The 27345-nt window shown below is 62.5% G+C and overlaps 1 protein-coding gene across 1 annotated transcript in view; it reads right to left on the bottom strand.

Moving 5' to 3' along the window:
- Positions 1 to 453: 453 nt before the first annotated feature.
- Positions 454 to 27345, bottom strand: part of LOC141977231 (cell adhesion molecule CEACAM5-like) — a 32924-nt gene continuing 6032 nt past the window's right edge. The window contains exons 9-18 of the mRNA XM_074938610.1: positions 10239 to 10417; positions 9066 to 9431; positions 7316 to 7591; positions 6902 to 7156; positions 6360 to 6504; positions 5092 to 5438; positions 3144 to 3248; positions 2909 to 3000; positions 2609 to 2650; positions 454 to 2315 (exon numbers count right to left, since the gene is read on the bottom strand). Of these exons, the coding sequence (XP_074794711.1) occupies positions 2268 to 2315; positions 2609 to 2650; positions 2909 to 3000; positions 3144 to 3248; positions 5092 to 5438; positions 6360 to 6504; positions 6902 to 7156; positions 7316 to 7591; positions 9066 to 9431; positions 10239 to 10417 (1855 nt within the window). The 3' untranslated portion in view covers positions 454 to 2267. The remainder of the gene's footprint in view (positions 2316 to 2608; positions 2651 to 2908; positions 3001 to 3143; positions 3249 to 5091; positions 5439 to 6359; positions 6505 to 6901; positions 7157 to 7315; positions 7592 to 9065; positions 9432 to 10238; positions 10418 to 27345) is intronic.

The following is a 27345-nucleotide window of genomic DNA, read 5'->3' on the forward strand; positions in this document are numbered from 1 at the left end:
GTCCGGCTGAGCCTGAGGGGGGCTGGGCCTCCCTTCTCCAGCAGGGGGCAGCAGCGAGTGCCCGGCACGGCCAGGGTCCGGGCCAGACGCACCCGGCTCCCCTTGGCCCTGCTGGGGCCGGCATCGTGCCGGGGGCTCCCGTGGCCTGGCGGCTTCGCGTGCGGGGCCTTTGCTCCCACGCTGCTCCCCCTGCACCCCTGGGCTGTGCCGTGTGACGCTTCCCGGGGTGCCGGGCTGGGAGGCCCCCCGCGACCCCTTGCCCCGCTGTGAGGAGCCTGGTCTGGCCTTGCTGGGGGTCAGAGCCCCAAAGCCCCCCGCTCAGCCCTCGACAGGTCAGCGATCGGCGCCCCCCAATCGCCCAGGATCCCCCTGGGGTGCCCAGCCCCTGGCGCTGCCCACTGGCCGAGTTCCCAGCTCTGCTGCCCCCACAGACTCGGACCCCCCAGCTGAGCAGTGACCCCCCAGCCAGCGCCCCACTCGGCCCCAGCACGGCCAGGCCTTACAGAGACAACCAGGCTGAGTTTATTGACCGGAGCCCAGAGCTGGAGAAGGAGCCGCTGGAGGCTCCTGTTATTTACTCCTCGTAACTAGGGATCGGGAATGACAGGAACGGGCAGCAGGTTTAGAACAAACACAAGGAAGTCTTTCTTCCCGCAACGCACCGTCAACCTGTGGAACTCCCTGCCAGAGGATGTTGTGAAGGCCAAGACTATAACAGGGTTCAAAAAAGAACTCGATAAGTTCCTGGAGGATCGGTCCATCAATAGCTATTCGCTAAGATGGGCAGGGATGGTGTCCCTAGCCTCTGTTTGCCAGGAGCTGGGAATGGGCGACAGGGGATGATCACTGGGCGATTCCCGGGTCTGTTCATTCCCTCTGGAGCACCCGGCACTGGCCACTGTTGGCAGACAGGACACTGGGCGGGATGGACCTTGGGTCTGACCCACTCTGGCCGCTCTTACGTTCTCATGGAGTTAATGGGACAATGGGTAACATGGAGAACAAACTGGGGACGCGTTTCCCAGCGTCCCGACGTCCCGAACCCGCCCCTGGAAGCTCCTGCGGGTTCATCTCCCCCCAGCATCCGGCTCCCAGCCGCCCGGGCTCCGACGCTCCCTGCAGGAGACAAACCTGCTGGCAGCTGCTCCCCTCGGGACAGGACCCTGGGTGCACCCCACACCCCGCGATAGCTCCCACCAAGCCAGCGTCTGTCCTCAGAAACGCCTGCCCCCCGCACTGGGCCCTTTTCCCTGCCGGCTGCTTGCCTGGGGCTGGGGCAGACGCTGCTGGGGCCTGGCTCCGGGTGGAACCAGCCGCCTGGCGAGCTCGGCACCACCCAGCTGCCCCGGATCCGGGCACAGAGAGAACGGCCCGGTGCCTCCTGTCTGCCAGGGACGGGCCTGGCGCCTCCCGCTGCCCGGCTGGAACCAGCCCCTGAGACCCAGGCCAGATACACAGCCCCGGACGTGACCCCGGGCACACGGCTCGCCACGGACACCGTGCCCAGAGATGCCGGCTCTGGGCAGGGACCCCACGAGTTCCTTTGGGGGCTGGTCTGTAGATGTCAGAGCCGGGGGCCCCATGAGCCTCTCGGCGCCCTGTGCCCTCCGCCAGGGGTCCCGGTCCCAGCCGGGCGGGTTGGCATCGCTGTTCACAGCTCTGCATGGGAGAACTGCCCCAGGGAGGGGAAGACGCAGGGCCGGGCACTGGAGGTAGGGTGGGGGAAGCCCTGGGCAGGGACCCCAGGCCCTAGTTTGGGCACCAGTGGGGCACTGGGAGACCCGGGTCCGAGTCCCTGCAGCCCCACAGACTCCCCATGGGACCCAGGCTGGTCACTGAGCCGCCCGGGCCCCTCTGTGCAGTGGGGAGCCCGCAGCCTGGGGTGGGACACAGCTCAGCGCGCCAGGCTCGGGTCAGGCGGGCAGAAAACAGGGCACGTGCCCCAGGCTGGGGGGTGTTTGGTCCTGAGACGTCCCCAAGCCGGTGGCAGAGGCGGGCTCCCAAATACTGTGCTGGGCACGATGGAGCCAGAGCCACTCACAGGCGCCGAGTTTCTGATTTCTTTGGAGGGGCCCAGACGCTGCGGTGATGGGCGCCAGGGAAGGGGCCTGGATGGACGGACCCCCCGGGCCGGGCGGTGGCTGTTCCTGCCCTTTAACGCTTCATCGGCGGGACGTCCCCGGGCGGCGGGACCCAGTCTCGGGGATGCGCTTTTCCCAGCATGCACCGGGCCTCTCCCAGCATGCACCGGGGGGCCGGAGGGGGCATCACTTCTTCAGCTCCTCGTACACGTCCTGCTGTCGGGGCTGCAGCGTCTGGGGGAAACGGGGACGATTCAGCCAGAGACGCCCCAGGGGAGGACCCCAACAGCCCCTCCCACACCAGGGGCCCATCCTCCCCCTCCCAGTGCTGGGCCCCCCATAGCGCCTCCCCTCAGCCCTGAGGCTCCCGGCTGGTCCCCTTCTGGTTCACTCTGCTCCCCCCGCTCTGGGATGTGTTAACCAGCCCCGTTCTCAGCCATAGGGCTTCTGGGGGGCAGCTCCCCCTCCCCCCACTGGGTCCAAACCCCTCTCAGGGGGAGGATACAGGGTAAGGGGCCGGTGCTCACCTGGTATGTGGGGCTGGGATCAGGGGGGCTCCCGGGCTGGGCCTGGGTGAGACAGAGGCAAGAGGGGCTTTAGCCCCGGACCACAGAGACTCCCCCCCCCGCCCCTCCAGCCGAGCTCCGGGTCGGGGGAGGGACCCTGGGAGAGTCAGTGGGACCCAGGGTCTGTGTAACCCTTCCCCAGCCCCACCCAAAGGGGACAGGGTAAACTGGCTGGGGGCTGCGTGTCGAGACTGAGGGGCATCCGCAGAGGAGGGGCTGGGCCTGGAATAGAGGGGGGTGGGGGTGGCCCTTGTCACTCACCACTGGCCCCGCCCCAGCTGTAGGGGGCAGGTTCTCGTACACTGGGACAGGTGCCTCGTTCTCCCTGGGGGTCTCGTTCCGGCAGCGAGAGTCTGGGAGGAATCATCAGAGATGCTGGAATTGGGGTCCTGTCTCCAAGCCCCCCCTGCTCTAACCACTAGACCCAAGTCCCCTCCCAGAGCTAGGGGAGAACCCAGGAGTCCTGGCTCTCCCGGGGCGGCCGGGTGTTACTCACAGAGGAAATAGGCCCCGACTCCAACCAGCGCCGCCCCCGCCAGCGACCCGATGACGATCCCAGCGACGGCCCCGGCAGAGAGACCTGGACGAGGGGCGACTGGGTCTGGAGGAGAGATGTGGGGAGGGTTGGATCAGACGGTCAGTAACAATCCCCCCACGCCGCTCCCTGCAGCCTGGGCCCCTAGCGCCGCACTGGGGCATTGGTGGCAGCACTGGGATCCCTGTGTCTGCAGGGCGTTGTTCCATCCCGGGGACTGACCCGTCCCTGTCACCCGCACGGCGACAGACGCCTTGGCACTGTGGTTGGTAATTGGGTTGTGAGCCTGGCACTCGTACGTGCCCTGGTGATCTAAGGTCGTGGGGTTAAAGGTCAAGCTGGTCCCGGTCTCGTTCATGTTGGTGCCATTGAGAACCCAGCGATAGCTCGGGGCTGGGACGGAGTCGGCGACGCACGACAGGGTCAGAGGGGACCCGAGGGTCGGGTCGATGGGTTCTGGCGGGTCTATCCTGGCAGAGTCCGGCCCGTGTACACAGAGAGGGAGAGGATCAAGGGAAAGGACAGCGCCAGTGAGAGATCCCCGTATTAACAGCCCTGGTGCCCCCCCCCCCAGAGATGGCTGCTGTGACGAAGTGGGACTGTTCTTAATGTTTCCTCTGAATAGTGTGGGGGTGCCTCAGTTTCCCCTAGGCAGTTCTTAAGTATCTAGGTGGTGGGGTAAGGGTGTATGGTCGTTGCAGAGCCCTAGAGGGCAGGTGTGTGTAGGGGTCTGGACACAGAGAATGGCCGACACCCTGTTTCCTGGCCACTGATCATAGAATCATAGAATATCAGGGTTGGAAGGGACCTCAGGAGGTCATCTAGTCCAACCCCCTGCTCAAAGCAGGACCAATCCCCAATCAAATCATCCCAGCCAGGGCTCTGTCAAGCCTGACCTTAAAAACTTCTAAGGAAGGAGATTCTACCACCTCCCTAGGTAACACATTCCAGTGTTTCACCACCCTCCTAGTGAAAAAGTTTTTCCTAATATCCAACCTAAACCTCCCCCACTGCAACTTGAGACCATTACTCCTTGTCCTGTCCTCTTCTACCACTGAGAATAGTCTAGAACCATCCTCTCTGGAACCACCTCTCAGGTAGTTGAAAGCAGCTATCAAATCCCCCCTCATTCTTCTCTTCCGCAGACTAAACAATCCCAGTTCCCTCAGCCTCTCCTCATAAGTCATGTGTTCCAGACCCCTAATCATTTTTGTTGCCCTTCGCTGGACTCTCTCCAATTTATCCACATCCTTCTTGTAGTGTGGGGCCCAAAACTGGACACAGTACTCCAGATGATGGCCTGGGCCCTTCCCCCCTGCAAGGTGAGAGCGAAAGGGTTGGAGAACAAAGGAATCCGGTGACCTCCTGGCGCGGGAAAGGGACAAAGTCCAGAGGAGGGGGGGCTGGAGGGAGTTTCAGTTTGGGGCTGGCTGGGACATGGAGTGAAGGGCAGACGTGGTTGTCTGGCTCACTGCCCCCCAAAATGGACCCGGCTGAGGGGTCCTGGTCTCTGCACCTACAAGCTCTGTGTTAGACCATGTTCCTGTCGTCTAATAAACCTCTGTTTCCCCGGCTGGCTGAGAGTCGCGTCTGACTGCGGAGTTGGGGGGCAGGACCCTCTGGCTTCCCCAGGACCCCGCCTGGGCAGACTCGCTGGGGAAGCGTACGGAGGGGCAGAGGAGGCTGAAGGCTCCGGGGTCAGACCCAGGAAGGTGGGAGCCGGGGGAGCTGTGTGTCCTGCAGACAGGCTGCTCCCCGAGAGGAGACTCCCCCAGAGTCCTGCCTGGCTTCATAGGGATCAGTTCCAGAGCATCACCCGGGGACCCCGTGACAGCTGCATCTCCGTGGCTGGGCGATGCCAGCAGGGCCGGGGGCAGCGCGGCCGGGGGACGGGGCTGCAGTTACTCACAGGTCACCGTCACGGTGCTGGGCTCGCTGCGTTCGGTGCTGACGGGGTTCCCGACCTCGCACTGGTGGGCGCCGGCGTCGCCCTGGGTGACACCCAGCACCGTGAGGGTCCGGTTGTCAGGGGACAGCCCCAGCCGGTCACTGGGCGCGAGGGACGCCCCGTCCCGGAGCCAGAGCACGGTGTCGGCGCTGGGGGAGCTGTTACACGTGAGGGTGAAGGTCCCGTTCTCCAGCACCTGGATTTGGCCAGGTGTCACCGTGGGCTTGGGCAGCATTTTTGTGCAGGGGACAGAGAGAGCGTCACTGTGTGTCCTGGCCCTCCGTTCGCCCGGGGTTGGGGCCGTCGCCCTAAGGGAAAGGTCCTGCTATCCCTGCCCTGCCGTATCATGGGAAGGGTCCTTCACCCTTTGCACCTCTGACCAGGATGGAGCAGCCCATCCCAGACCCAGGCCGGGGGGGGGGGGGGCTCGCTGGTGCATCATGGGCAGTCAGCCAGAGCTGCTCTCGCTGACCCCAGGGAGATCAGGGTGACCCAGTGCGGGGGGCGGGAGGTAACTCCAGCCTAGTGCTGCCCCGTATTCCTCCACAGCCCCATAGCTCAGCAAGGGCCTCACAGCCCCAGGCCCCCTGGGTTCTCCCCACGAGAGTCCGAATGGGAAGGGGGCGTCCGGACTCCAGGGGTAGCGCCAAGGAGACTCCTCCAGTCTGTACCCCCTTCCCTGGGGGGCTAGGAACATCCCCTCCCATCTGTTCCCTCAGGGCACCCCCAATCCCCTTGTCCCCCTCTGAGCTCCCTGTCCTGCCTGCTGGTTAATTCACTCTCCAGCACCCCTTGCTGGGGGGCACCGAGCAGCGCGGGGGCCAGGGGGGGCAGGCGCACCAGGAAGGCGCCGGTAAGTCACAGGAGAGAATCAACAGAGCGAAGGAGGAAACCGGCTCAGAAAGAGGGTGCCTCCCCCGCACCCCCCACCATCTGCCCCATCTGCTACCCACCCCCAGGAGACAGCGCTGGGACACAGAGCCAGTGTGTGTGGGGGCCTGGAGCCGACAGCAAGTACAGACTGATATCCCCCCACCCTCAATGCCATGGCCACCAGCCCAGGTGGGAATCAGCCGGAGGTGCCAGGTGGGCAGGAGGTTGCTGTCTGAGCTGCAGTGGGGCGTTATGGGGCATCCCATGGAGGACAGAGACCGTTGGTGGGGGGGCAGGGGGCAGAAACAGAACGGCGCTGGGAGGGAGAGACAGGCACAGAGCATGGCGCACAACACGCTGATCGCAGGAACTGGGGCATGGCTTGGAAGACGACAGGTAGCGTCCGGCCCAGCTGCAGCACGGCTGGGAGCAGCCCCCACAGGAGAGAGCCCACGGGGTGGAGCTGAGCCCCGGACAGGACCAGAGCGCAGGGGGATGTGGCTGGAGAGACAGTGAAATAGCCGAGAGCACCCAGCACGGGGAGCAGGCTTGGTACATGGCGTGCCAGGTGACAGGGGGTGTATGATCCAGACTGGAGACAGACGGGAGTGTCCCTTGGAGAACAGAGCCTGAAGGGTGAATCCAGAACTGAGCTGAAGTCCCCAGACCCGGCCGCGTTGATGGGGAGAGCCCAGGGCGCAGGAACGGTGCTGACCCGTGGGGTTGGTGCACAGAGTCACAGGTGACAGGGGACGTCCCATGCAGACAGGGAGCCTGGCTGGAGAAAGGACAGATCCGGAGTGGCCAGGGCACAGGCTGGAAAGACAATGACGGAGCTCCTGGTGCTCTGTGGGCCTCAGACAGAGGCAGGCATGGGGCGCGGTGCCTGGTTACTCACCAAGCACCTTGATCTCCACTTCATCAGTGAGGCCGGTGACAGGGTTGTCAGCCTGGCACTTGTACGTGCCCAGCTGATCCAAGGTTGTGAGGTTAATGGTCAGGCTGCTCCCGGTCTGGAGTAATTTGGTGCCATTGAAAAACCAGCGATAGCTCGGGGCTGGGACGGAGTCGGCGACACACGTCAGGGTCAGAGAGGATCCAAGGGTCAGGCCGATGGGTCCTGGAGGGTCTATCCTGGTGGATTCTGGCCCATCTATAGACAGAGGAGAGGATCATTGGGAGGGAGGGCACTAGCAGGACAAGTTATAAACAGGTGCCTGCCCCACTCCAGAGGTGGCTGCATCTCCGTGGCTGGACGATGCCAGCAGGGCCGGGGGAAGTGCGGCCAGGGGACGGGGCTGTAGTTACTCACAGGCCACCGTCACGGTGCTGGGCTTGCTGCGGTTGGTGCTGATGGGGTTCCTGACCTCGCACTGGTAGGCACCAGCATCGGCTTGGGTGAAATTCAGCACCGTGAGGGTCCGGTTGTCAGGGGACAGCCCCAGCCGGTCACTGGGTGCGAGGAACACCCCATTCCGGAGCCAGAGCACGGTGTCGGCGCTCACAGAAGTGTTGCACGTGAGGGTGAAGGTCCCGTTCTCCAGCACCTGGGTTTCGCTGGGCGTCACCGTGGGCTTGGAGAGCTTTTCTGGGAAAAGAGAGAGTGTCACTGGGGGGAGCAGTTGGATCCACCCTGACCCTCAGGGGAGCCCTCGCTCTACGGGGCTCCTGCCCCGCAGCCCTGTGGAGGATTCAGACCCAGCTCCCTGGCGGCAGTAGTGAGCTGTTATCCAGCCACAGACTTTATTGTAGGGCTACACAGCTATATGGGAAAGAGTGGGTGTCACGGAGTCCCCGGGCGATGCTCTGGAACTGCTCCCCACGAAGCCAGGCAGGACTCTGGGGGAGTCTCCTCTCGGGGAGCAGCCTGTCTGCAGGACACACAGCTCACCCAGCTCCACCTTCCTGGGTCTGACCTCGGAGCATTCAGCCTCCTCTGCCCCCCCGTGCGCTTCCCACAGCCAGTCCGCCCAGGCGGGGTCCTGGGGGTCCAGAGGGTCCTGCCCCCCAACTCCGCAGACAGACGTTGCTCTCAGCCAGCCAGTAACACAGAAGGTTTATTAGACGACAGGAACATGGTCTAAACCAGAGCTTGTAGGTGCAGAGACCAGGACCCCTCAGCTGCGTCCATTTTGGGGGGCAGTGAGCCAGACAACCACGTCTGCCCTTCACTCCATTTCCCAGCCAGCCCCAAACTGAAACTCCCTCCAGCCCCTTCTCCTCTGGGCTTTGTCCCTTTCCCGGGCCAGGAGGTCACCGGATTCCTTTGTTCTCCAACCCTTTAGCTCTCACCTTGCAGGGGGGAAGGGCCCAGGCCATCAGTGGCCAGGAAACAGGGTGTCAGCCATTCTCTATGTCCAGACCCCTGCACACACCTGCCCTCTAGGGCTCTGCAAGGATCATACACCCTTATCCGACCCCCTAGAGACTTAAAAACTGTCTAGGGGAAACTGAGGCACCCCCACAATATTCAGAGGAAACATTAAGAACAGTCCCGCTTCGTCACAGTGGGGCTCTGGGAGCCAGGACTCCTGGGTTCTCTCCCCAGCTCTGGGAGGGGAGTGGGGGCTGGTGGGTTAGAGCAGGGGGACTGGGAGCCAGGACTCCTGGGTTCTCTTCCTGGCTCTGGGAGGGGAGTGGGGGCTGGTGGGTTAGAGCAGGGGGGGCTGGGAGCCAGGACTCCTGGGTTGGATCCGGGCAGGGCAGGGGAGTGGGGTCTGCGTGGGGGGGTCTGTGGAGCCGGCACAACAGGCTGAATGCAGATTATACCAACTGCGACAGCAGCAGCTGTTAAGGGGGGGGGGGTCACTCCCCATCCATATTCAGTCCTGGCTCCCAGCTCAGGGAGGGGGCGTCTGGGGGCCCAGAGCCCCACATCTCTGTGTATTGGGGGGTCATCATCTCTTGGGGGCAGGGGGGTGGGATGCCACATACAGGGCAGGGTCTGTGTTTGGGGGCGGGTTCCCCCCATGTCCCAGCCAGGCTCGTCCCCGGGGGAGAGGCCCAGAGCCCATCGCTGGGGCGGGGATGGGGAAGGGGCAGGGCGCGGGGGTGGCACTTACCGGAGACGGGCAGATGCACCGTGCCGAGGACAGGGCTAATCGGGCTCTGAATCTGCACCGTGTAGCTCCCGGTGTCGCTGAGCCTTAACCCCGCGATGTGCAGGGCGCAGCCCGGCCCCGCTGTCTCCCGCCCCGTGTGGGCCGAGCCTTTGGTCTGGACGGGGGGTGGTCCTGGGAAGTAGGTGAGGATCCGGCTGTTTTCATCAGTGTTGTCTGATCGGTACCAGCTGCATGTCCGCGAGTCCTGTGGCGGATTCTGGGGGGCCAGGCTGACGCCCCCTCCCACCGCGGGGCTCGGCGGGGTGAGGACGATGGTCACCGGGGTCTGGGCCGGCGCCGGCTGGAGGCAGGAGCCCAGGACGGAGGCTGCGGGGGGGAGACCAGAGAGGCAGATACCAACTGGTGCCCCTCACTCCCGACCTGCAGCCCCTCCGTTTGCATTTGCACTGTCCCCTGTTACAGTCCTTGGTGTCCGGGACACCTGGGTCCCCCCCGGCCCCCGCTCCACCCGCTCAGCTGCAAGGGACCCCTCGCCAGGTGCCGCCCCGCCGCCTTTTGCTGCAGCCGGACCTGCCTCAACCCAGGGGAGGCGTCTCTGGGCCGGGACCCTGGAGTCCGGACCCACAGGCAGGGCAGCCCCACGGGGCCCCTCCAGCCTCAGGCTTCCCCTCCCAGCCTCCTCCGCTCACTTCCCCTTCGCTTTGGAGGAAGGAACCCGTGCGGCGGGGGTGGGGGGGTAGGGAAAGGGTCTTCTCCCTTCTCCCCCCGCCCCCCACGGGGTGCCGGGTCCCTGGCTCTCTGCCTGGCTCTGGTTCCACCTGCTAGATCTGGGGGGAGGGAGTTCAGTGGGGGGGGCTGGGTGTGTCCCCCCCAGTTCTCTAGCCCAGAGAGACACAAGCAAACAGCTGATCCCTGCTGCGGGACACAACGGGGCTTTTGTGCGTGTCCCCGCGGCTTCGGGGCACAGCCTCGGGGGAGGGTGGGGTTGGAGCCAGCCTGGGAAAGGAAGCGTCAGAGCCCCCCTCCGGCTACTCCAGCCCTGGGGTGCCCCTCGCCCAGCTCTGCCGGTGCCCCTGAGTCCCGACCCACAGCGCCTCCGCTTTCATTGACACTGGCTCTTATTGCAGCCCTTTTTGCCCCGGACACCTGGGTCCCACGTTCTCCCCCTCTGACCTGCCAGGAGAATCCCTGTCCAAGGGCCACCCGGTCTGTGGGGGATTCGCCCCATCGCCCTTCGCTGCTGCAGGACCCGCCGGGACGGCAGAGACGCCTGGTTCCCAGCTCGGGGCAAAGGGCAGAGACGGGGGAAGTGGGGGGGAGGGACGGGAGCTGGCACGAAGCATCTCCCTTGCCTCTCCCAGCCCAGGTATGGGGCAGGGGGTGCGGCCTCTTTGGCACCATGCCCCCTTTTTCCTGACAGCCCTGCCTGCCTCCCCTGCCGGGGGGAGGGACTCACCCCCCCCCGCTGCCCCCACCCAGACACGGGGGGCGGGGGTGTTGCAATTCAGTCGCTGCAGCATCAGGGGAATCTGAAACGGACACGACAGGGCCCCCACTGCCCCCTCCCTGGGGGGTCTGGCCCCAGCAGACATGTGGGGGGGGGGGTATAGCATGAGCAAGGGAATTGTCCCTGGGGGGGGTAAGTGCTTGACAGAGGGCAGGATCCCCCTAGCCTCCAGGGATCCTGCCCCACCCCGATAGTCTCCCCAGTGGGGGGTGGGACAGGCCCACGGACAGCAATTCCGGGGCCCCAGGGCACAGCTGTCAATGCCCCCCCACCCCCCCGAAAGTGGCGGCCGAGGGTCACGACAGGTTCGTACCTGCTGTGCGGAAGGTGTGGCCTGGCTTGGTCTCGTTGCAGCACCAGGAGGAAACAAATCGTAATAACGGGTGCAGTCATTTAAAGACAACAGCCAAGGATCGCTCATGAGAAAGCCAGCGGGTTTCCCCAGGTTGGACGAATTTGACCTTCAGTCCCAGTGTATCTTCTGTTTTTTCAAAGGTGTTCAGCCATTTTGGACTCTTGCTGAAAAAAAGCGTAGAAGGAAGACGTTAAAGTCGTGGCTTTTTAATGTCTTTGGAAGATTCTGCAGCTCGCAGGAGCGGTAGCTGGAGCAGATGGCCTCTGCCGTGTGTATTGGAGAGACGAGAGTTACACTTTTCTCTGAGCAAAGCTCGTATCCACTTCCAGGGCTGGCTCTAGGCACCAGCAAACCAAGCACCTGCTTGGGGTGGCACAAGACCTAGAGCCGGCCCTGTCCACCAGAGAAGTTTGCAGCTCCATCAAATGCACAAGCTGCCATCTCCTTGGGGTTCAATTGACAAGCATTGAACTCCTTTAAGACGGGGTGTGACGCAGCAGGGACGGAGTGGGGCGGATTGACCTGGGAATGTGGCAGGGGAGTTTCACTGGGACTGTCTGATCGGTGATGAGATAGCCGGGGGGGGGGTCGTCACTGGCTGGGAGGATACCTGAGCCTGTCATCTGAGCCTGTAACCTGAGCCCACCTGGCACCGGAAACTGGACAAAGGCTGGAGGAGGAGCTGGGGGGAGGCTGGGGGAGTCGGCTGGAGGGAGTTTCAGTTTTTGGAGCGGGCTGGGGAAGAGGAGGGAGCCCCCAGAGCTGGGGACTAATCTCCCTGCCCCCCAGAAGGGCCTGACTAAGGGGTCCGGTTTACGCCTGCAAGCTCTGGTCCGGACTGTGTTCCTGTCGTCTCTAAGAAACCTTCTGTTCTACTGGCTGGCTGAGAGTCATGGGGAATGGCAGGAAGTGGGGGTGCAGGGCCCTGACTCCCCCAATCTCTGTGACATGTGGGTTGTCAGAGATGCAGCCAATGTGTCTTCTATAACCTGAATATCTAGACACGCATCTACTGGCCTACCACGGACATCACGATAACGTAGACAATGACTTCATCCTCGACGCCCGTTTGCATCAGTGCATTCGTCAGCCATGTACGTGCATTGTCCGAATGTGGTGAGAGAGTTCTTCACTGTTTCAGCGGCTGAGTCTTTCCCTGTTGCAGCACATGCTTCCAGCCAGTCCGCTGAGTTTCTTGCAGCGAGATAGTGAGCATTTGCTGGTCGTGTTCGGAACCAGTGTCCAGCTTCCGGATTAAGAAGTGACAATGCACTTAACAGTGGCCTCCGGTTTGCAGTGTGTGGCATCTCTTGCTGAAATAGAAAGTACGACTCGACAGCCAGGTTTGTTCGCATAAACTGAGTTGAGTCTCCAGCATTCTTAACAGCCTCATTAAGTTCCTCTAAAATTGGCTTTGACAGTGACTGACTTACCAGGCTTTCCGCATGTCGATGCTGTCCAGGGGCATGGTGTTTTGCAGCCTTTTCCTATAGGTTGTCAGTATTGGCTTGGCTGATCAGTCTGGCAAACCAAGCTCCTCCACGTTTACTGTATAAATCCATGCTACCCCCACATCTTGAATACTGCCTGCAGTTCTGGTCGCCCCATCTCAAAAAAGATAAATTAGAATGAGAAAAGGAACAGCGAAGGGCAACAAAATGATGAGGGGTCCCCTGCCCCTGTTCACCAGAAGCTGGGAGTGGACGACAGGGGATCGATCACTCGATGATTCTCTGGGGCACCTGGCACTGGCCACTGTCGGAAGACAGGATACCGGGTATGTGGACCGTTGGTTTCACCTGGTCTGTCCATTTTTACATAGAAATTAATTATAATAATAAAAATGTTTAGTCCAGAAACTCCCCAATATAACGACCTCTCGCGATAGCGATGATGTGAGATAATGACCTTGGCACATAATGCGTTTTAAATATCCTGGCCTACTATGAAATGTGTCTTTATTTACATTTCTCAGTCACAAATCTGGAGCGTTCTGGAGCAAAGTCACTAAAACGTAGCCCCTTGCACGGGCTCCCCGCTTCGCCCTCCCCTGCACCCCACTCGGAGTTCTTGTCCTGGCTCAGTGCGGACCCAGCGCTGAGAGGGGCTTGGGCATGAGTTCACCTCCCACCCTGGGGGAGAGGGGAAGGTCGAAGGCACCTTGCTGGTTCCTCCAGCTGCTCGGCACTCGCTCCGGCCACTCGCTCCAGCCGCTGTTTGTCGTGCCACCATTCACTGCACCACTCCCCGCCCATGGCCCTGCGCCGTCACCTCCTGCCCCCCTGCCCCGGGACCCCGGCGAGTCGGTCTCTGGAGGTTCCACCGGCTCTCGGTGATTTCAGCTCTCAGTGGGGGACCTCACAGCCAGTGCAGGCTGGGCCGTCTCCTCCCCAGAAACGCCGTCCCGCAGCAGGTCTGGGCACCGACACCTGGTTGTCAGTGATTTCAGCTCTCGTGGTCACCTCACAAACCAGAAGACTCTGGAGCCTAATCCGCTGTGTCTCTAACCGGGAGGGGGCAGCCCACAGCACCGAACAAAACCCCTGTCCCCACCTCTCCCTCTCCCACTGGGGTCCGCCATCCAGCCCCCTGCTTAGCGAGGGCTGCTCAGGTGAGGGTGACCAGGGCTTGATTTGTAACGAGAGACGGGCTCAGGCAAGTTTCTTACTTTCACACCTGATGGGACAAGCCCCGAGGTCCCAGGGCTCTGGACGGCACTGAGGAGACCCCTCGTTCAGGCAGGCGAAGCCCAGTTCTGCTGCCTTTGACTCACACAATGAGGAGAACAACACGTCGTGACCTGGCACCCGGTACAAGGGTGACTTGTAACCCAGCACCAGCCAGAATCCCCCCCGGGGCAGCCCGCCTCCGTCTGCTGGCTACCTCGGCAGAGCAGGAAGCTCGTCTTTGTTGACACTTTTCAGACCCATTTTGATTTCTCAGGCCCACATATTTCCTCACACACTGTTCACACTTCTAAAGCGGGTGTTGAGGTTCCAGTTCCGATCCAGATTTCCGACGACACTGGTCACGCTGCGTGTAACCACGGGGGGGTGTTGGGTACATTCCGTGGGGGTGGAGGGAAATCGCTTCCCTGCCAGACTGGAGAGGGATCTTCTTGGCAGGTGGGACGGGGGAGGGGAGAGCATGGGACCCAGGTGTCCGGGACACGAATGTCCTGCAATCGGGAACAATAGAAATGAGAATAGAGGGGCTGCGGGTCGTGAGTGAGGGCCATCGGCAGAGCTGTGGGAGGGGAGCTCAGGGCTGGGAGAGCAGGGCCTGGGGGGTGGGATCCGAGATTGGGGGGCCCCACTGTGCCAGGCGGCCCAGATCCCGACCCATAGCAAGGCCCCTCGCTCTCTTGCTCATTTCCTATTCATCCCTCTCTGTCCCGCCCCAGCCAAATGGGGGTGTGACGATGTGACGCAGCAGGGAGGGGGGAGTGTTGACCTGGGAATGTGCCCTGGGGACGGGAGACCTGAGAGCCTGTCACCTGAGCCAGGAGGGGGAGGGGGAGGTGACACCTCTGCCCAGGAATGTGGACGGAGGCTGCAGCAGGGAACCTGCTCGGTGGGTTTAGTTTCAGTTTGGGGCTGGGTGGAGGAACACAGGGAACCCCAGGGCTGGGGTCTAAGCTCCCTGCTCCCCCAGAAGGACTTCACTGAGGGGTCCTGGGTGTACCCACAAGCTCTGTTTTGGACTGTGTTCCTGTTGTCCAATAAACCTTCTGTTTTACTGGCTGGCTGAGAGTCTCAGTGAATCCCAGGAAGAGGGGTGCAGGGCCTGGACTCCCCCACACGCCGTGACAACTGGTGGCAGCGGTGGGATCTACTGCACCCCGTGAACGGCGCTTCCTGCAGTAAGTGACTGGGGAACAGTAAAACGAAGGGGGATTGACGGGGACCAGGTGTGCTGAAGATTCAGAGAGAGACGGTTTCAGGGGGTGGTTAACCCCTGGGAGTGTGTGACCAGAGAGAAGGACTTTTGCAGTAACAGGGTCCCCCGGGGGATCGCAGCGAGCGGTCCCAGGGGCGGAGGAGTCTGCAGCTCGACCCTGGCAAAGAGGTGGTGACCTCAAGAAGGACTGGCACACTAGGGGCTTCTCCTGGAAACCGTGGAAAGCTGCCCGGCCTGCGAGTGGCCAGCCGGGAGATGTACGCTAAACGCCTTAAGAGCGACCTGGTGGAGCTGTGCAGGCAGAGGGGGCTGCGCATCGGGAGGTCCACCAAGGAACAGCTGATTGCCCAGCTGGAGGAGAGGGATCGCTTGGATGACCCGATCCCTGTCCCTGAGGGAAGCCGCCCGGCGGACGCAGCGTGGGCCCTGGGGCCTGACCAGGCTGGGAGGGGTCAGACTGCTGCCCAGGACACCCCGAGACCCTTCCTACCTATGCCTGGGGGAGGGGTTGTGGGAAGCCCAGCGAAGACCGAGGGCCCCCTGACCCCAGCAGCCAGCAGGGGATCCTCCCAGCGGAGCTCCCCATCCCTGGAGCGGATGCGGCTGGAATGGGAGAGGGAGAGGAAAATGAGGGAGCTGGAGGATCATGAAAAACAACGTCAACATGAGGAGAAACAACGTCAACATGAGCAGGAGGAGAAGGAGAGGGAACGTCAGGAGAAGGAGAGGGAGCGTCAGGAGAAGGAGAGGGAGCGTCAGGAGAAGGAGAGGGAACGTCAACATGAGCAGCAGGAGAAGGAGAAACAAAGACAGCATGAACTGGAGCTGGCCAGGCTGAGGAGCAGTGGGGCCCCGGCTGCGGTGAGTGTGGGGGGACCCAAGACTGCAAGGAGCTTTGATAAGTGCTTCCTGGCCCAGCGGAAGGAGGGGGAGGACATAGATAGCTTCCTGACGGCCTTTGAGAATGCCTGCGAGCTGCACAGGGTTGACCCTGCAGACAGGCTCCAGTTCCTCACCCCCTTACTGGACCCCAAAGCCGTGGAGGTCTACAGCCGGATGACAGGGGCAGAGGCAGGGGACTATGAACTGTTCAAACAGGCCCTGCTCTGTGAGTTTGGGCTGACCCCCGAGATGTACCGGAGAAGGTTCCGGAGTCAGCGTAAAACGCCTGAGGTCACCTACCTACAGCTGGCCAACCGGATGCAGGGATATGCCCGCAAGTGGACAGCGGGGGCCCAAACTAAAGAGGACCTGCTTGACCTGTTTGTACTGGAGCACCTGTATGAACAGTGCCCTTCCGACCTGAGGCTGTGGCTGGTGGACAAAAAGCTCGCGAACCCCCAGCAGGCAGGGCAGCTGGCCGACGAGTTTGTGAACAGTCGGTCGGGGGGTAGCCGGGAGGAGTCCCAAAAGAACAGGCCCCCCCCGATGCAGAGAGAGAGTCACCATGGGGCCTCCCAGCGGGGAAATAGGGAGAACCCCCTCCAAAGGGGAACGCCTGGTGTCGGGCCCCTCCGACCCGTTCGAGGGGACCAACGTGACCTGAGCTGCTATCACTGTGGCCAGAGAGGCCACGTACGGGCCCAGTGCCCCGGGCTCAGGGACAAACTGAGCAGACCCAACCTACCCAGGGTTAACTGGGTAGGGACTCAGCTGGACGAGGGGCAGGCGACCCAGGAAAGGGGGGCTACCAGTTTGCCACCTGCTCAGGAGGGAAGAGTACCCCCAGCCAGCCCCGCCAGAGGGCTGGAGGCTCTGGACTCAGGGTGCTCGGTTTACAGGGTGGGTGCGGGGCTGTCCCTCCGGAGAGAGTGCCTTGTTCCCCTGGAGGTGGATGGGAGGAAGGTCAATGGATACTGGGATACGGGCGCGGAGGTGACGCTGGCCCGGCCCGAGGTGGTGGCCCCAGATCGGGTGGTGCCCAACACCTACCTGACCCTGATGGGGGTGGGCGGGACCCCATTTAAGGTGCCCGTGGCAAGGGTACACCTGAAATGGGGGACCAAGGAGGGCCCCAAGGATGTGGGGGTACACCACCATTTGCCCACTGAAGTTTTGATGGGGGGAGACCTAGAGGACTGGCCAAGCGACCCCCAGACCGCCCTGGTTGTGACCCGTAGCCAGAGCCGGCGAGGGGCACTGCGACCTGACCCTGGGGAGGGTACCACACTGGAGGCGCGAGACCCTACTCGGGTGGGGAGGGAGCGCCGAGGGGCACGGCTCAGAGAGGCTGCGGCCTCAGACCTGGCCACGGAGGGGGAACCGGGCCCCATCCCTTCCCCAGCCGCTGAGTTCCAGGCCGAGTTGAGGAAAGATCCCTCCTTGCAGAAGCTCAGGGACCTGGCCGACCTCAGTGAGGGACGGACCATGAGGAGAGGCTGCCAGGAGAGGTTCCTGTGGGAGAAGGGGTTCCTGTACCGAGAATGGGCTCCCCCAGGGGAAGGGGAGTCCTGTGGGATCAGGAGGCAGCTGGTGGTCCCCCAGAAGTACCGCCGCAAGCTCCTGTCCCTGGCCCATGACATCCCCCTCGCAGGGCACCAGGGAATCCGGCGCACCCGGCAGAGGTTGCTACAGAACTTTTACTGGCCCGGGGTCTTTACCACCGTCCGGCAGTATTGCCGATCCTGTGACCCCTGTCAGAGGGTGGGGAAGGCCCGGGACAAGGGGAAAGCGGCGTTGAGACCTTTGCCCATCATAGAGGAGCCTTTCCAGAAGGTGGCCATGGACATCGTGGGGCCTCTCAGCAAGACGACCCGGTCGGGGAAGAAATACATTCTGGTGGTGGTAGATTTCGCCACCCGCTACCCCGAGGCAGTGCCCTTAGCTTCCATTGAAGCAGACACCGTGGCAGATGCGCTCCTGACCATTTTCAGCCGAGTGGGGTTCCCCAGGGAAGTCTTGACAGACCAAGGCTCCAACTTCATGTCGGCCCTGCTCCGGTGCTTGTGGGAGAAATGTGGGGTCCGGCATGACTGGGCCTCAGCGTATCACCCCCAGTCCAATGGGCTGGTGGAGAGGTTTAACGGGACGCTAAAGATGATGCTGAAAACCTTTATGAACCAGCACCCGCAGGATTGGGACAAGTACTTACCTCACCTGCTGTTCGCGTACAGGGAGGTGCCCCAGGAGTCTACTGGATTTTCGCCTTTCGAACTGTTATATGGAAGGAGGGTGAGGGGCCCCCTGGACCTGATGAGAGACGAGTGGGAGGGGAAGGCCACTCCCGATGGAGAGTTTTGCCGTGGCGTATATTGACGACATCTGTGTCTTTAGCCAGACCTGGGAGGACCACGTGTCCCAGGTTAGACAAGTGCTGGACCGACTCCAGGGGGCTGGGCTAACTGTCAAAGCGGAGAAGTGCAAGGTGGGGATGGCTGAAGTATCTTACCTGGGCCATCGGGTGGGGAGCGGCCGCCTAAAGCCGGAACCGGCCAAGGTGGAGGTGATCAGAGACTGGCCCGCTCCCCACACCAAAAAGCAGGTCCAAGCCTTTATTGGGATGGCAGGATACTACTGAAGATTTGTGCCCCACTTTAGCGCCATAGCCACCCTCATCACTGAGCTATGCAAGAAGGGGAAGCCAGACAAGGTGGTCTGGACCGAGCAGTGCCAGGAGGCTTTCCGGGCGCTGAAGGAGGCTCTGGTCAGTGGCCCAGTTCTGACAAACCCAGACTTTGACAAGCCCTTTGTGGTGTTCACCGACGCCTCCGACACGGGACTGGGGGCGGTGTTAATGTAGGAGAGGGGGAAAAGGGGGAGAGACACCCCATCGTGTACCTGAGCAAGAAGTTGCTACCCCGGGAGCAACACTACGCGGCCATCGAGAAGGAGTGCCTGGCCATGGTGTGGGCCCTCAGGAAACTAGAGCCCTATCTCTTCGGGCGACACTTCACCGTGTACACCGACCACTCGCCCCTGACCTGGCTGCACCAGATGAAAGGAGCCTACGCCAAGCTCCTGAGGTGGAGCCTGCTCCTGCAGGATTACGACATGGATGTGGTCCATGTGAAGGGAAGTGCCAACCTGATAGCGGATGCGCTGTCCCGGAGAGGGGGCCCCGAACTTCCCCAGGTCACTGGTCACAGTGACCCCGCTCAGTTCAGTCTCGAAGGGGGGAGAGGTGTGAGGATGTGACGCAGCAGGGAGGGGGGAGTGTTGACCTGGGAATGTGCCCTGGGGACGGGAGACCTGAGAGCCTGTCACCTGAGCCAGGAGGGGGAGGGGGAGGTGACACCTCTGCCCAGGAATGTGGACGGAGGCTGCAGCAGGGAACCTGCTCGGTGGGTTTAGTTTCAGTTTGGGGCTGGGTGGAGGAACACAGGGAACCCCAGGGCTGGGGTCTAAGCTCCCTGCTCCCCCAGAAGGACTTCACTGAGGGGTCCTGGGTGTACCCACAAGCTCTGTTTTGGACTGTGTTCCTGTTGTCCAATAAACCTTCTGTTTTACTGGCTGGCTGAGAGTCTCAGTGAATCCCAGGAAGAGGGTGTGACGAAGTGGGACTGTTCTTAATGTTTCCTCCGAATATTGTGGGGGTGCCTCAGTTTCCCCTATGCAGTTCTTAAGTATCTAGGTGGTGGGGTAAGGGTGTATGATCACTGCAGAGCCCTAGAGGGCAGGTGTGTGCAGGGGTCTGCACACAGAGAATGGCCGACACCCTGTCTCCTGGCAACTGATGGCCTGGCCCTTCCCCCCTGCAAGGTGGGAGCTAAAGGGTTGGAGAACAAAGGAATCAGGTGACCTCCTGGCCCGGGAAAGGAACAAAGCCCAGAGGAGGAGGGGCTGGAGGGAGTTTCAGTTTGGGGCTGGCTAGGACATGGAGTGAAGTGCAGACGTGGTTGTCTGGCTCACTGCCCTCCAGAATGGACCCAGCTGAGGGGTCCTGTTCTCTGCACCTGCAAGCTCTGTTTTAGACCATGTTCCTGTCGTCTAATAAACCTCTGTTTTACTGGCTGGCTGAGAGTCCCGTCTGACTGCGAAGTTGGGGTGCAGGACCCTCTGGCTTCCCCAGGACCCAGCCTGGGCGGTCTCGCTGTGGGAAGCGCACGGAGGGGCAGAGGATGCGGAATGCTCCGAGGTCAGACCCAGGAAGGTGGAAGCTGTGTGAGCTGTTTGCCCTGCGGACAGGCTGCTCACCGGAAGGCGACTGCCCCAGAGTCCTGACTGGCTTCATGGGGAGCAGTTCCAGAGCATCGCCCGGGCACTCCGTGACAACTGGTGTCAGCGGTGGGATCTACTGCACCCCGTGGATGGCGCTTCCTGCAGTAAGTGACTGGGGAGCAGTAAAACAAAGGGGGATTGATGGGGACTAGGCGTGCTGAAGATTCAGAGAGAGACGGTTTCAGGGGGCGGTTAACCCCTAGGATTGTGTGACCAGAGAAAAGGACTTTTGCAGTAACAGGGTCCCCCGGGGGACTGCAGCGAGCGGTCCCAGGGGCGGAGGAGTCTGCAGCTCGACCCTGGCAAAGAGGTGGTGACCTCGAGAAGGGCTGGCACACGAGGGGTTCTCCCTGGAAACTGTGGGGAGCTGAGAGCACACAGGCCTGTGAGTCCACAACAACTTGGGAAGAGCGGAGTGATGGCCTGTCACCGTCTCCTGAAGAAGGACATTGTAACCCTGTGCAAAAAGAGAGGGTTGAGCATTGGAAAGTTCACCAAAGCACAGTTAACCGTGCAGCTGGAGGAGGATGACCGCTCTAAGGGACAGATTCCTGACCCCAAATGGGGCTATAGCAGGATCTGGGAGCAGCTGGAGTGGGAGCCAGGCATCGCCAAGACTCCTGTCCCCGACCAGACGAGGGTCTTCACGATCGGGTTCCCCATCCGGGGATCGGAGATGGACGGGATTGGAGCTGAGTCCGAGAGAGCTAGAGGACCGTGAGAGACAGCGAGGGACCGAGAAAGAGCTGCAGAAGCAGCAGCAGCATGAGCTGGCGGTGGGGGAGCGGAGAGGCCTAGGGAACCTCCCCGGGGTGAGTGGGGATAGACCCCGGGGGGCCAGTTCCGCAGGGAACCTCGAGACTAAATTGCTGCCCCTGGTTAAGGAGGGGGGGGATGTGGATGCCCACCTCACTGCCTTTGAGCAGGCTGGCGATTTGAACCAGGGGGATCCTGCGGAAAAGCCCCGGTGTCTAGCTCCCTTGCTGGGTCCCAAGGCCGTAGACTCCGTCAGCCAGATGGGTGGGGAGGTGGACAGGCTCCCACTCCTGACTCCAACCTATATGCCTGTGTGGAGTTTCCTGGGGCCAGGCCCCTCGGACCCCCAGTGGGAGCGGAAGGTGATGGTCAATGGGGAGACATTCCTGGGGTGGCGAGATCCTGGGACAGAGAGAACTGTTGTCAGGCCCTGGGTGGTGCAGCCTCAGAGGTTGAGGGGCTGTGTGAGCTGGGTGAGGGTCCCAGGGACGAAGCCCCTCGCCCTGCCTATGGCCCAGATCCCTGTGCAGACCCAGGAGGGGTGGGGCTGGCTGGTTGTTGGGGTTCTCCAGGATATCGGCTGCGAGACCCTGTTGTGGGGTGACTGTGTCTCTTTGGGACAGGATCCAGGCCCTGCTCCTGTAACGGCCAAGGGTTTGAATTTGAATCCAGGGAACCAATCGGTGGAGAGGGAAATGGTCAGTGAAAATGCAGATGACCTGGCTGGCAGCAGGGAGGAGCCGCTAGGCTCAGGCTACCTGCCTGCCTGTAAGCAGACCCCTGGGGCTGGGTGGGACAGAGAGATGCTCCCTGCGCCCTTGCACTCCGGAGAGGGGGCTCACGCTGGCTCTGATGCAGTGAGGAAAGCAGCGAGCTCGCTGCCTACCCCCACTGGCACAGCAAGGGCAGCGCTGAGCACAGGGGGAGCTGAGACCCCAGCTGAGTGGTGGGAGACACAGGCAGGGGAGGGGATCTGTGGGGAGTGGCAAGGTGCTTGGTAAGGAAAGTTTGGATGAGCCTAGGCAGCCTTGTGATCTGATGGCTTTGTCTAGTCAGCAGGGTGGGAAGGCGAGGAGAGTGGAAGATGAGTGTCCCTGGACCTTACCTGTTAGCTGGGTGGAGAATTGGGACAGTGAAGGAAACGTGCCTGTGCCTGTCAGAGGTATTGACTTGCCTGTGGAGGGAGCTACCCTGATCTCCAAGCAGGTGTCTGTGATCAGCCTTGTGTGCTGGGACAAGGGGAATGAGATCCCAAGCTGTGTGTCTGGTAAAGGAGAAAGTGTGTCCGGCTCTTCTTGGTCTGTGGAGCAGACAGAAGGGGCCTTGCAGCCTGTGATGGTTGAGCGTTGTGCAGTTGTCTCAGAGCTGGTTCTGGATTCAGCTAAAGCCCAGGAAGGGAATGGTCCTAAGTTTGTGTCTGCTCAGGAGAATGGCCCTGTAACTAGGTCGCATCCAGTTAGTGTCTATGTAAAATCCCAGAGACCAGACAATTCTGGTGCTTGTATTTTGCCTGTTGCTCGTGTGTGGTTGGGAAAGGGTGTCGCAACTCTGTCTAATCAGGGTGAGATCCTAGCCAGGGCACAAGGAGAGCGTGAAGGTGATGTGATTGTGTTACCTATGGAGGGTGTGGAAACCTGTAGCAAGAAGGAAAAGATTCCTGAACTTGTGTGTGGCAAAGGGAAGGAGAAGGCTTCTGACCATTTATCTAGGAAGTCTGTCAGTTTGCCTGAAAGGGGATTGTGTAGGAATCCACCGGACGGGCCATAGGTAATTCTGGATGTAAGGGAGACCCAGAAAGAGTCTGTTGTTGCTCAGGAATGTGTTCCTCTAGAGCAAGCCCTAGGTAAAGAGGGTAAGAGCAGAATTTCTGGGAGGGGTGAATTGTTGCATAGAAAAGCCCTAGGGAAAGGAATCCTCATGGAGTCTTTGCAAGCAGTTTACTGCAACTGAAGGGTGTGAAAGTGATTTAATCAAGAAAGTTTCAGTTCCTAACAGCCAGAAATTTTCTGTTGTGAATGGATCCACTGACTGTCCTGTTGAAAGACCCAGTGTGGATAGCTTTGAGAAGGTCTCAGATGGAGTGAAAGCTGTTAAGAAACTTAAACAGTCCTATAACCAAGTGGCTGTGTTTGGCCAGCTTGTTGGGGAGAAGACCCAATCCAAGTTTGACCCCCTGGGGTTTTGGGGTGGCCAAAGGGCGGGCCGCAGAAACCTTCCCACATGCGGCCTGCGAGTGCTATCGACCACCCCCGACCTAAGGGAGGGCGTGAAACTGGAAGGGCCTGGTGTAACTCCTACCAAGGAATGGCAGAGACGCTGGGGCATCCATGGGAACGTTGGTGGCTTCGAACTTCCCCAGGTCACCGCCTAAAGTGACCCCGCTCAGTTCGATCTCGAAGGGGGGAGAGATGTGACGAAGTGGGACTGTTCTTAATGGTTCCTCCGAATATTGTGGGGGTGCCTCAATTTCCCTTATGCAGTTCTTAAGTATCTAGGTGGTGGGGTAAGGGTGTATGATCACTTCAGAGCCCTAGAGGGCAGGTGTGTGCAGGGGTCTGGACACAGAGAATGGCCGACACCCTGTTTCCTGGCAACTGATGGCCTGGACCCTTCCCCCCTGCAAGGTGAGAGCTAAAGGGTTGGAGAACAAAGGAATCAGGTGACCTCCTGGCCTGGGAAAGGAACAAAGCCCAGAGGAGGGGGGGCTGGAGGGAGTTTCAGTTTGGGGCTGGCTAGGACATGGAGTGAAGGGCAGACGTGGTTGTCTGGCTCACTGCCCTCCAAAATGGACCCAGCTGAGGGGTCCTGTTCTCTGCACCTGCAAGCTCTGTTTTAGACCATGTTCCTGTCGTCTAATAAACCTTCTGTTTTACTGGCTGGCTGAGTCCCGTCTGACTGCGGAGTTGGGGGGCCAGGACCCTCTGGCTTCCCCAGGACCCCGCCTGAGCGGTCTCGCTGTGGGAAGCACACGGAGGGGCAGAGGATGCTGAATGCTCCGAGGTCAGACCCAGGAAGGTGGAAGCCGTGTGAGCTGTTTGCCCTGCGGACAGGCTGCTCACCGGAAGGCGACTGCCCCAGAGTCCTGACTGGCTTCATGGGGAGCAGTTCCAGAGCATCGCCCGGGCACTCCGTGACAGGCGTCTCTGGGCCGGGACCCTGGAGTCCGGACCCACAGGCAGGGCAGCCCCACGGGGCCCCTCCGGCCTCAGACTTCCCCTCCCAGCCTCCTCCGCTCACTTCCCCTTCGCTTTGGAGGAAGGAACCTGTGCGGCGGGGGTGGGGGGTAGGGAAAGGGTCTTCTCCCTTCTCCCCCCGCCCCCCACGGGGTGCCGGGTCCCTGGGTCTCTGCCTGGCTCTGGTTCCGCCTGCTAGATCTGGGGGGAGGGAGTTCAGTGGGGGGGGCTGGGTGTGTCCCCCCCAGTTCTCTAGCCCAGAGAGACACAAGCAAACAGCTGATCCCTGCTGCAGGACACAACGGGGCTTCTGTGCGTGTCCCCGCGGCTTTGGGGCACAGCCTGGGGGAGGGTGGGGTTGGAGCCAGCCTGGGAAAGGAAGCGTCAGAGCCCCCCTCCAGCTACTCCAGCCCTGGGGTGCCCCTCGCCCAGCTCTGCCGGTGCCCCTGAGTCCCGACCCACAGCCCCTCCGCTGTCATTGACACTGGCTCCTATTGCAGTCCTTTCTGCCCCGGACACCTGGGTCCCACGTTCTCCCCCTCTGACCTGCCAGGAGAATCCCTGTCCAAGGGCCGCCCGGTCTGTGGGGGATTCGCCCCATCGCCCTTGGCTGCTGCGGGACCCACCGGGACCCGCCGGGACGGCAGAGACGCCTGGTTCCCAGCTGGGGGCAAAGGGCAGAGACGGGGAAAGCGGGAGGGAGCGGAGCCGGCACGAAGCACCTCCCTTGCCCCTCCCAGCCCAGGTACGGGGCAGGGGGTGCGGCCCCTTTGGCACCGTGCCCCCCCCCTTCCTGACAGCCCTGCCTGCCTCCCCTGCTGGGGGGAGGGACTCACCCCCCCTCCCGCTGCCCCCACCCAGACACGGGGGCGGGGGAGGGGTGCAGCAATCCGGGCCCCCGCTGCTCCCTTGAGGGGGGGGTCTGGCCCTGGCAGATGTGTGTGTGTGGGGGTTCACACAGCGCAGAAATCGGCCCCTGGGGGGCTGGTGCATGAAAGGGGGCAGGGCCCCCCAGCCTCCAGGACTCCTACTCCCCCTGTTCCCCCCAGATATTGCCCCCCAGTGGAGGCTGTGTGGAGGGGGGGCTCATCCCTGGAAGTCACCCGTGGGAAGTGGGGACAACCCCCCCGTTAGGGAGTGGGGGGCACAGGGAGACCCCTGTGGGGGGGGGGGCAGAGCCCAGACTGACGGGAATCTGGGACGTTTCTGGGAGCCAAAGCCCGCCCCCCCGGCAGGATGGGCCGGGGCTGGGGGGGAACAGGACAGAGTGTGAGGCCCCTGGGCACAGACAAACACAGAGCTGGGCTGAGCAGCCTGATCCCGCCCCGCCTGTGGGCCCACGAGTGTTCACCCCCCCACAGACACCCCCACCCCCACCCACAGACACCCCCACCCCCACACACACCTGCACACACCCACAGACACCCCCATGATACACACCTCCATGATACGCACCATACACACCCACACACCCACACCCACACCCGCACACACACCATGCACACACCGATAGACACCCCCACGATACACACTATACACTCCCACCCCCACACACATACCCCCATACACACCCGCACAGACACCATAAACACACCCATAGACACCCCCACGATACACACCATACACACCCACACCCCCACCCACACACCTGCACACACCCACACCTACACCCACAAACACTCCCCACACCCCCACCCCCACACCATACACACCCATAGACACATCCACTCACCCACCCACCCATCCTCCCACACAAATACACGCACAAACACTCCCAAACACCAACACCCATACACACCGCCACACTCATACACACACACAGAGTCATACACACACCCCCACCCCACCCCCACAGCAGGGCCCGTCCCATCAGCAGGGGGCGCAGGGACACAAACACACACACACACACAGGGCGGGGGGGTCACATCACTATCAGCCCGTCCGACTCGCTGCGTCCTGCGGTTCCCAGCACTGCGGAGCGTTACCCCGGGGGTCGGGGAGCCGCCGGCCCATTGTCGCTGCCCCGGGGCCGGGGCTCTTGGGCCGAGCGGGGCTGGGGGTGGCGCCGTCGGGTTCCACGTTCTGCGCAGGCGGCTGCAGGCCAGGCTGACCCCCCTGCCGCCCTTGTGGGGGTCGAGGGGGGGAGTCAGGGGCAGGGGTTGGCTGGACTCGGGCCCCAACCCTCCCTGTGCCAGAAAGGGTCACACGACCCCCCCCGGCTCCCCCCACCGTGCGGTCAGACAGGGCAGGGCCAGGAGGAAAGTCTGACTCACGGAGGAGAGAAGGAGCCCAGGGGAGAGACAGGGCCCGTGGGGAGCAGGAAGCAGCAGAAACAGGCAACAGCCGGACACAGACCCCCCCAGCCAGACACAGACACCCCCAGGCGGACACAGACCCCCCCAGCCGGACCCAGACACCCCCAGGCTGACACAGACACCCCCAGCCGGACACACCCCCAGCCGGACCCAGACCCCCCCAGTCGGACCCAGACACCCCCAGGCTGACACAGACACCCCCAGCCGGACACAGACACCCCCAGGCTGACGGACAAGCTGGGGTCACAAAGTCCAAACCAGCGCTCCCCGTGGGATCCAAACACCCACTAAACCCATCTCCTGGGGCACCGTAAGCTGACAGCTCCCTGGGCCCCACCACCCAGCCCAGCCCCGCCTGCAACGAAGGGGCAAAGCCCAGAGGGTCCCAGCCCAGGGATGCAAATCAGGCCTGGCCCAGCGGGGCCGTCCCCCGGCTCCCCAGGACGGGGGCAGAGAGCTCCCTGTCGGGGCAGCCCCTGTCCGGCTGATCCCTGCGGGGGGGCTGGGCCACGCTTCGCCAGCAGGGGGCAGCAACAGGCCAGATGCACCCGGGTCCCCTTGGCCCTGCTGGTCCTGGCATCGCGCCAGTGACCCCTGGACCCCGCCCGGAGCCCCCAGCCTGCAGGGACGGCCCACGCCCGGGACATGGGGGGCCCTGCCTGGAGCCCCCAGCCTGCAGGGACAGCCCGGGGGGGCCCTGCCCAGAGCCCCCAGCCTGCAGGGACGGCCCGCGCCTGGGACATGGGAGGCCCTGCCCGGAGCCCCCAGCCTGCAGGGACGGCCCATGCCCGGGACATGGGGGGCCCTGCCCGGAGCCCTCAGCCTGCAGGGACGGCCCGCGCCCGGGACATGGGGGGCCCTGCCCGGAGCCCTCAGCCTGCAGGGACGGCCCGCGCCCGGGACATGGGGGGCCCTGCCCGGAGCCCTCAGCCTGCAGGGACGGCCCGCGCCCGGGACATGGGGGGCCCTGCCCGGAGTCCCCAGCCTGCAGGGACGGCCCGCGCCCGGGACATGGGGGGCCCTGCCCGGAGACCCCAGCCTGCAGGGACGGCCCGCGCCCGGGACATGGGGGGCCCTGCCCGGAGACCCCAGCCTGCAGGGACGGCCCGCGCCCGGG

Source organism: Natator depressus, chromosome 24 (assembly GCF_965152275.1).
Source record: "Natator depressus isolate rNatDep1 chromosome 24, rNatDep2.hap1, whole genome shotgun sequence".
NCBI classification, from domain to species: Eukaryota; Metazoa; Chordata; order Testudines; family Cheloniidae; genus Natator; species Natator depressus.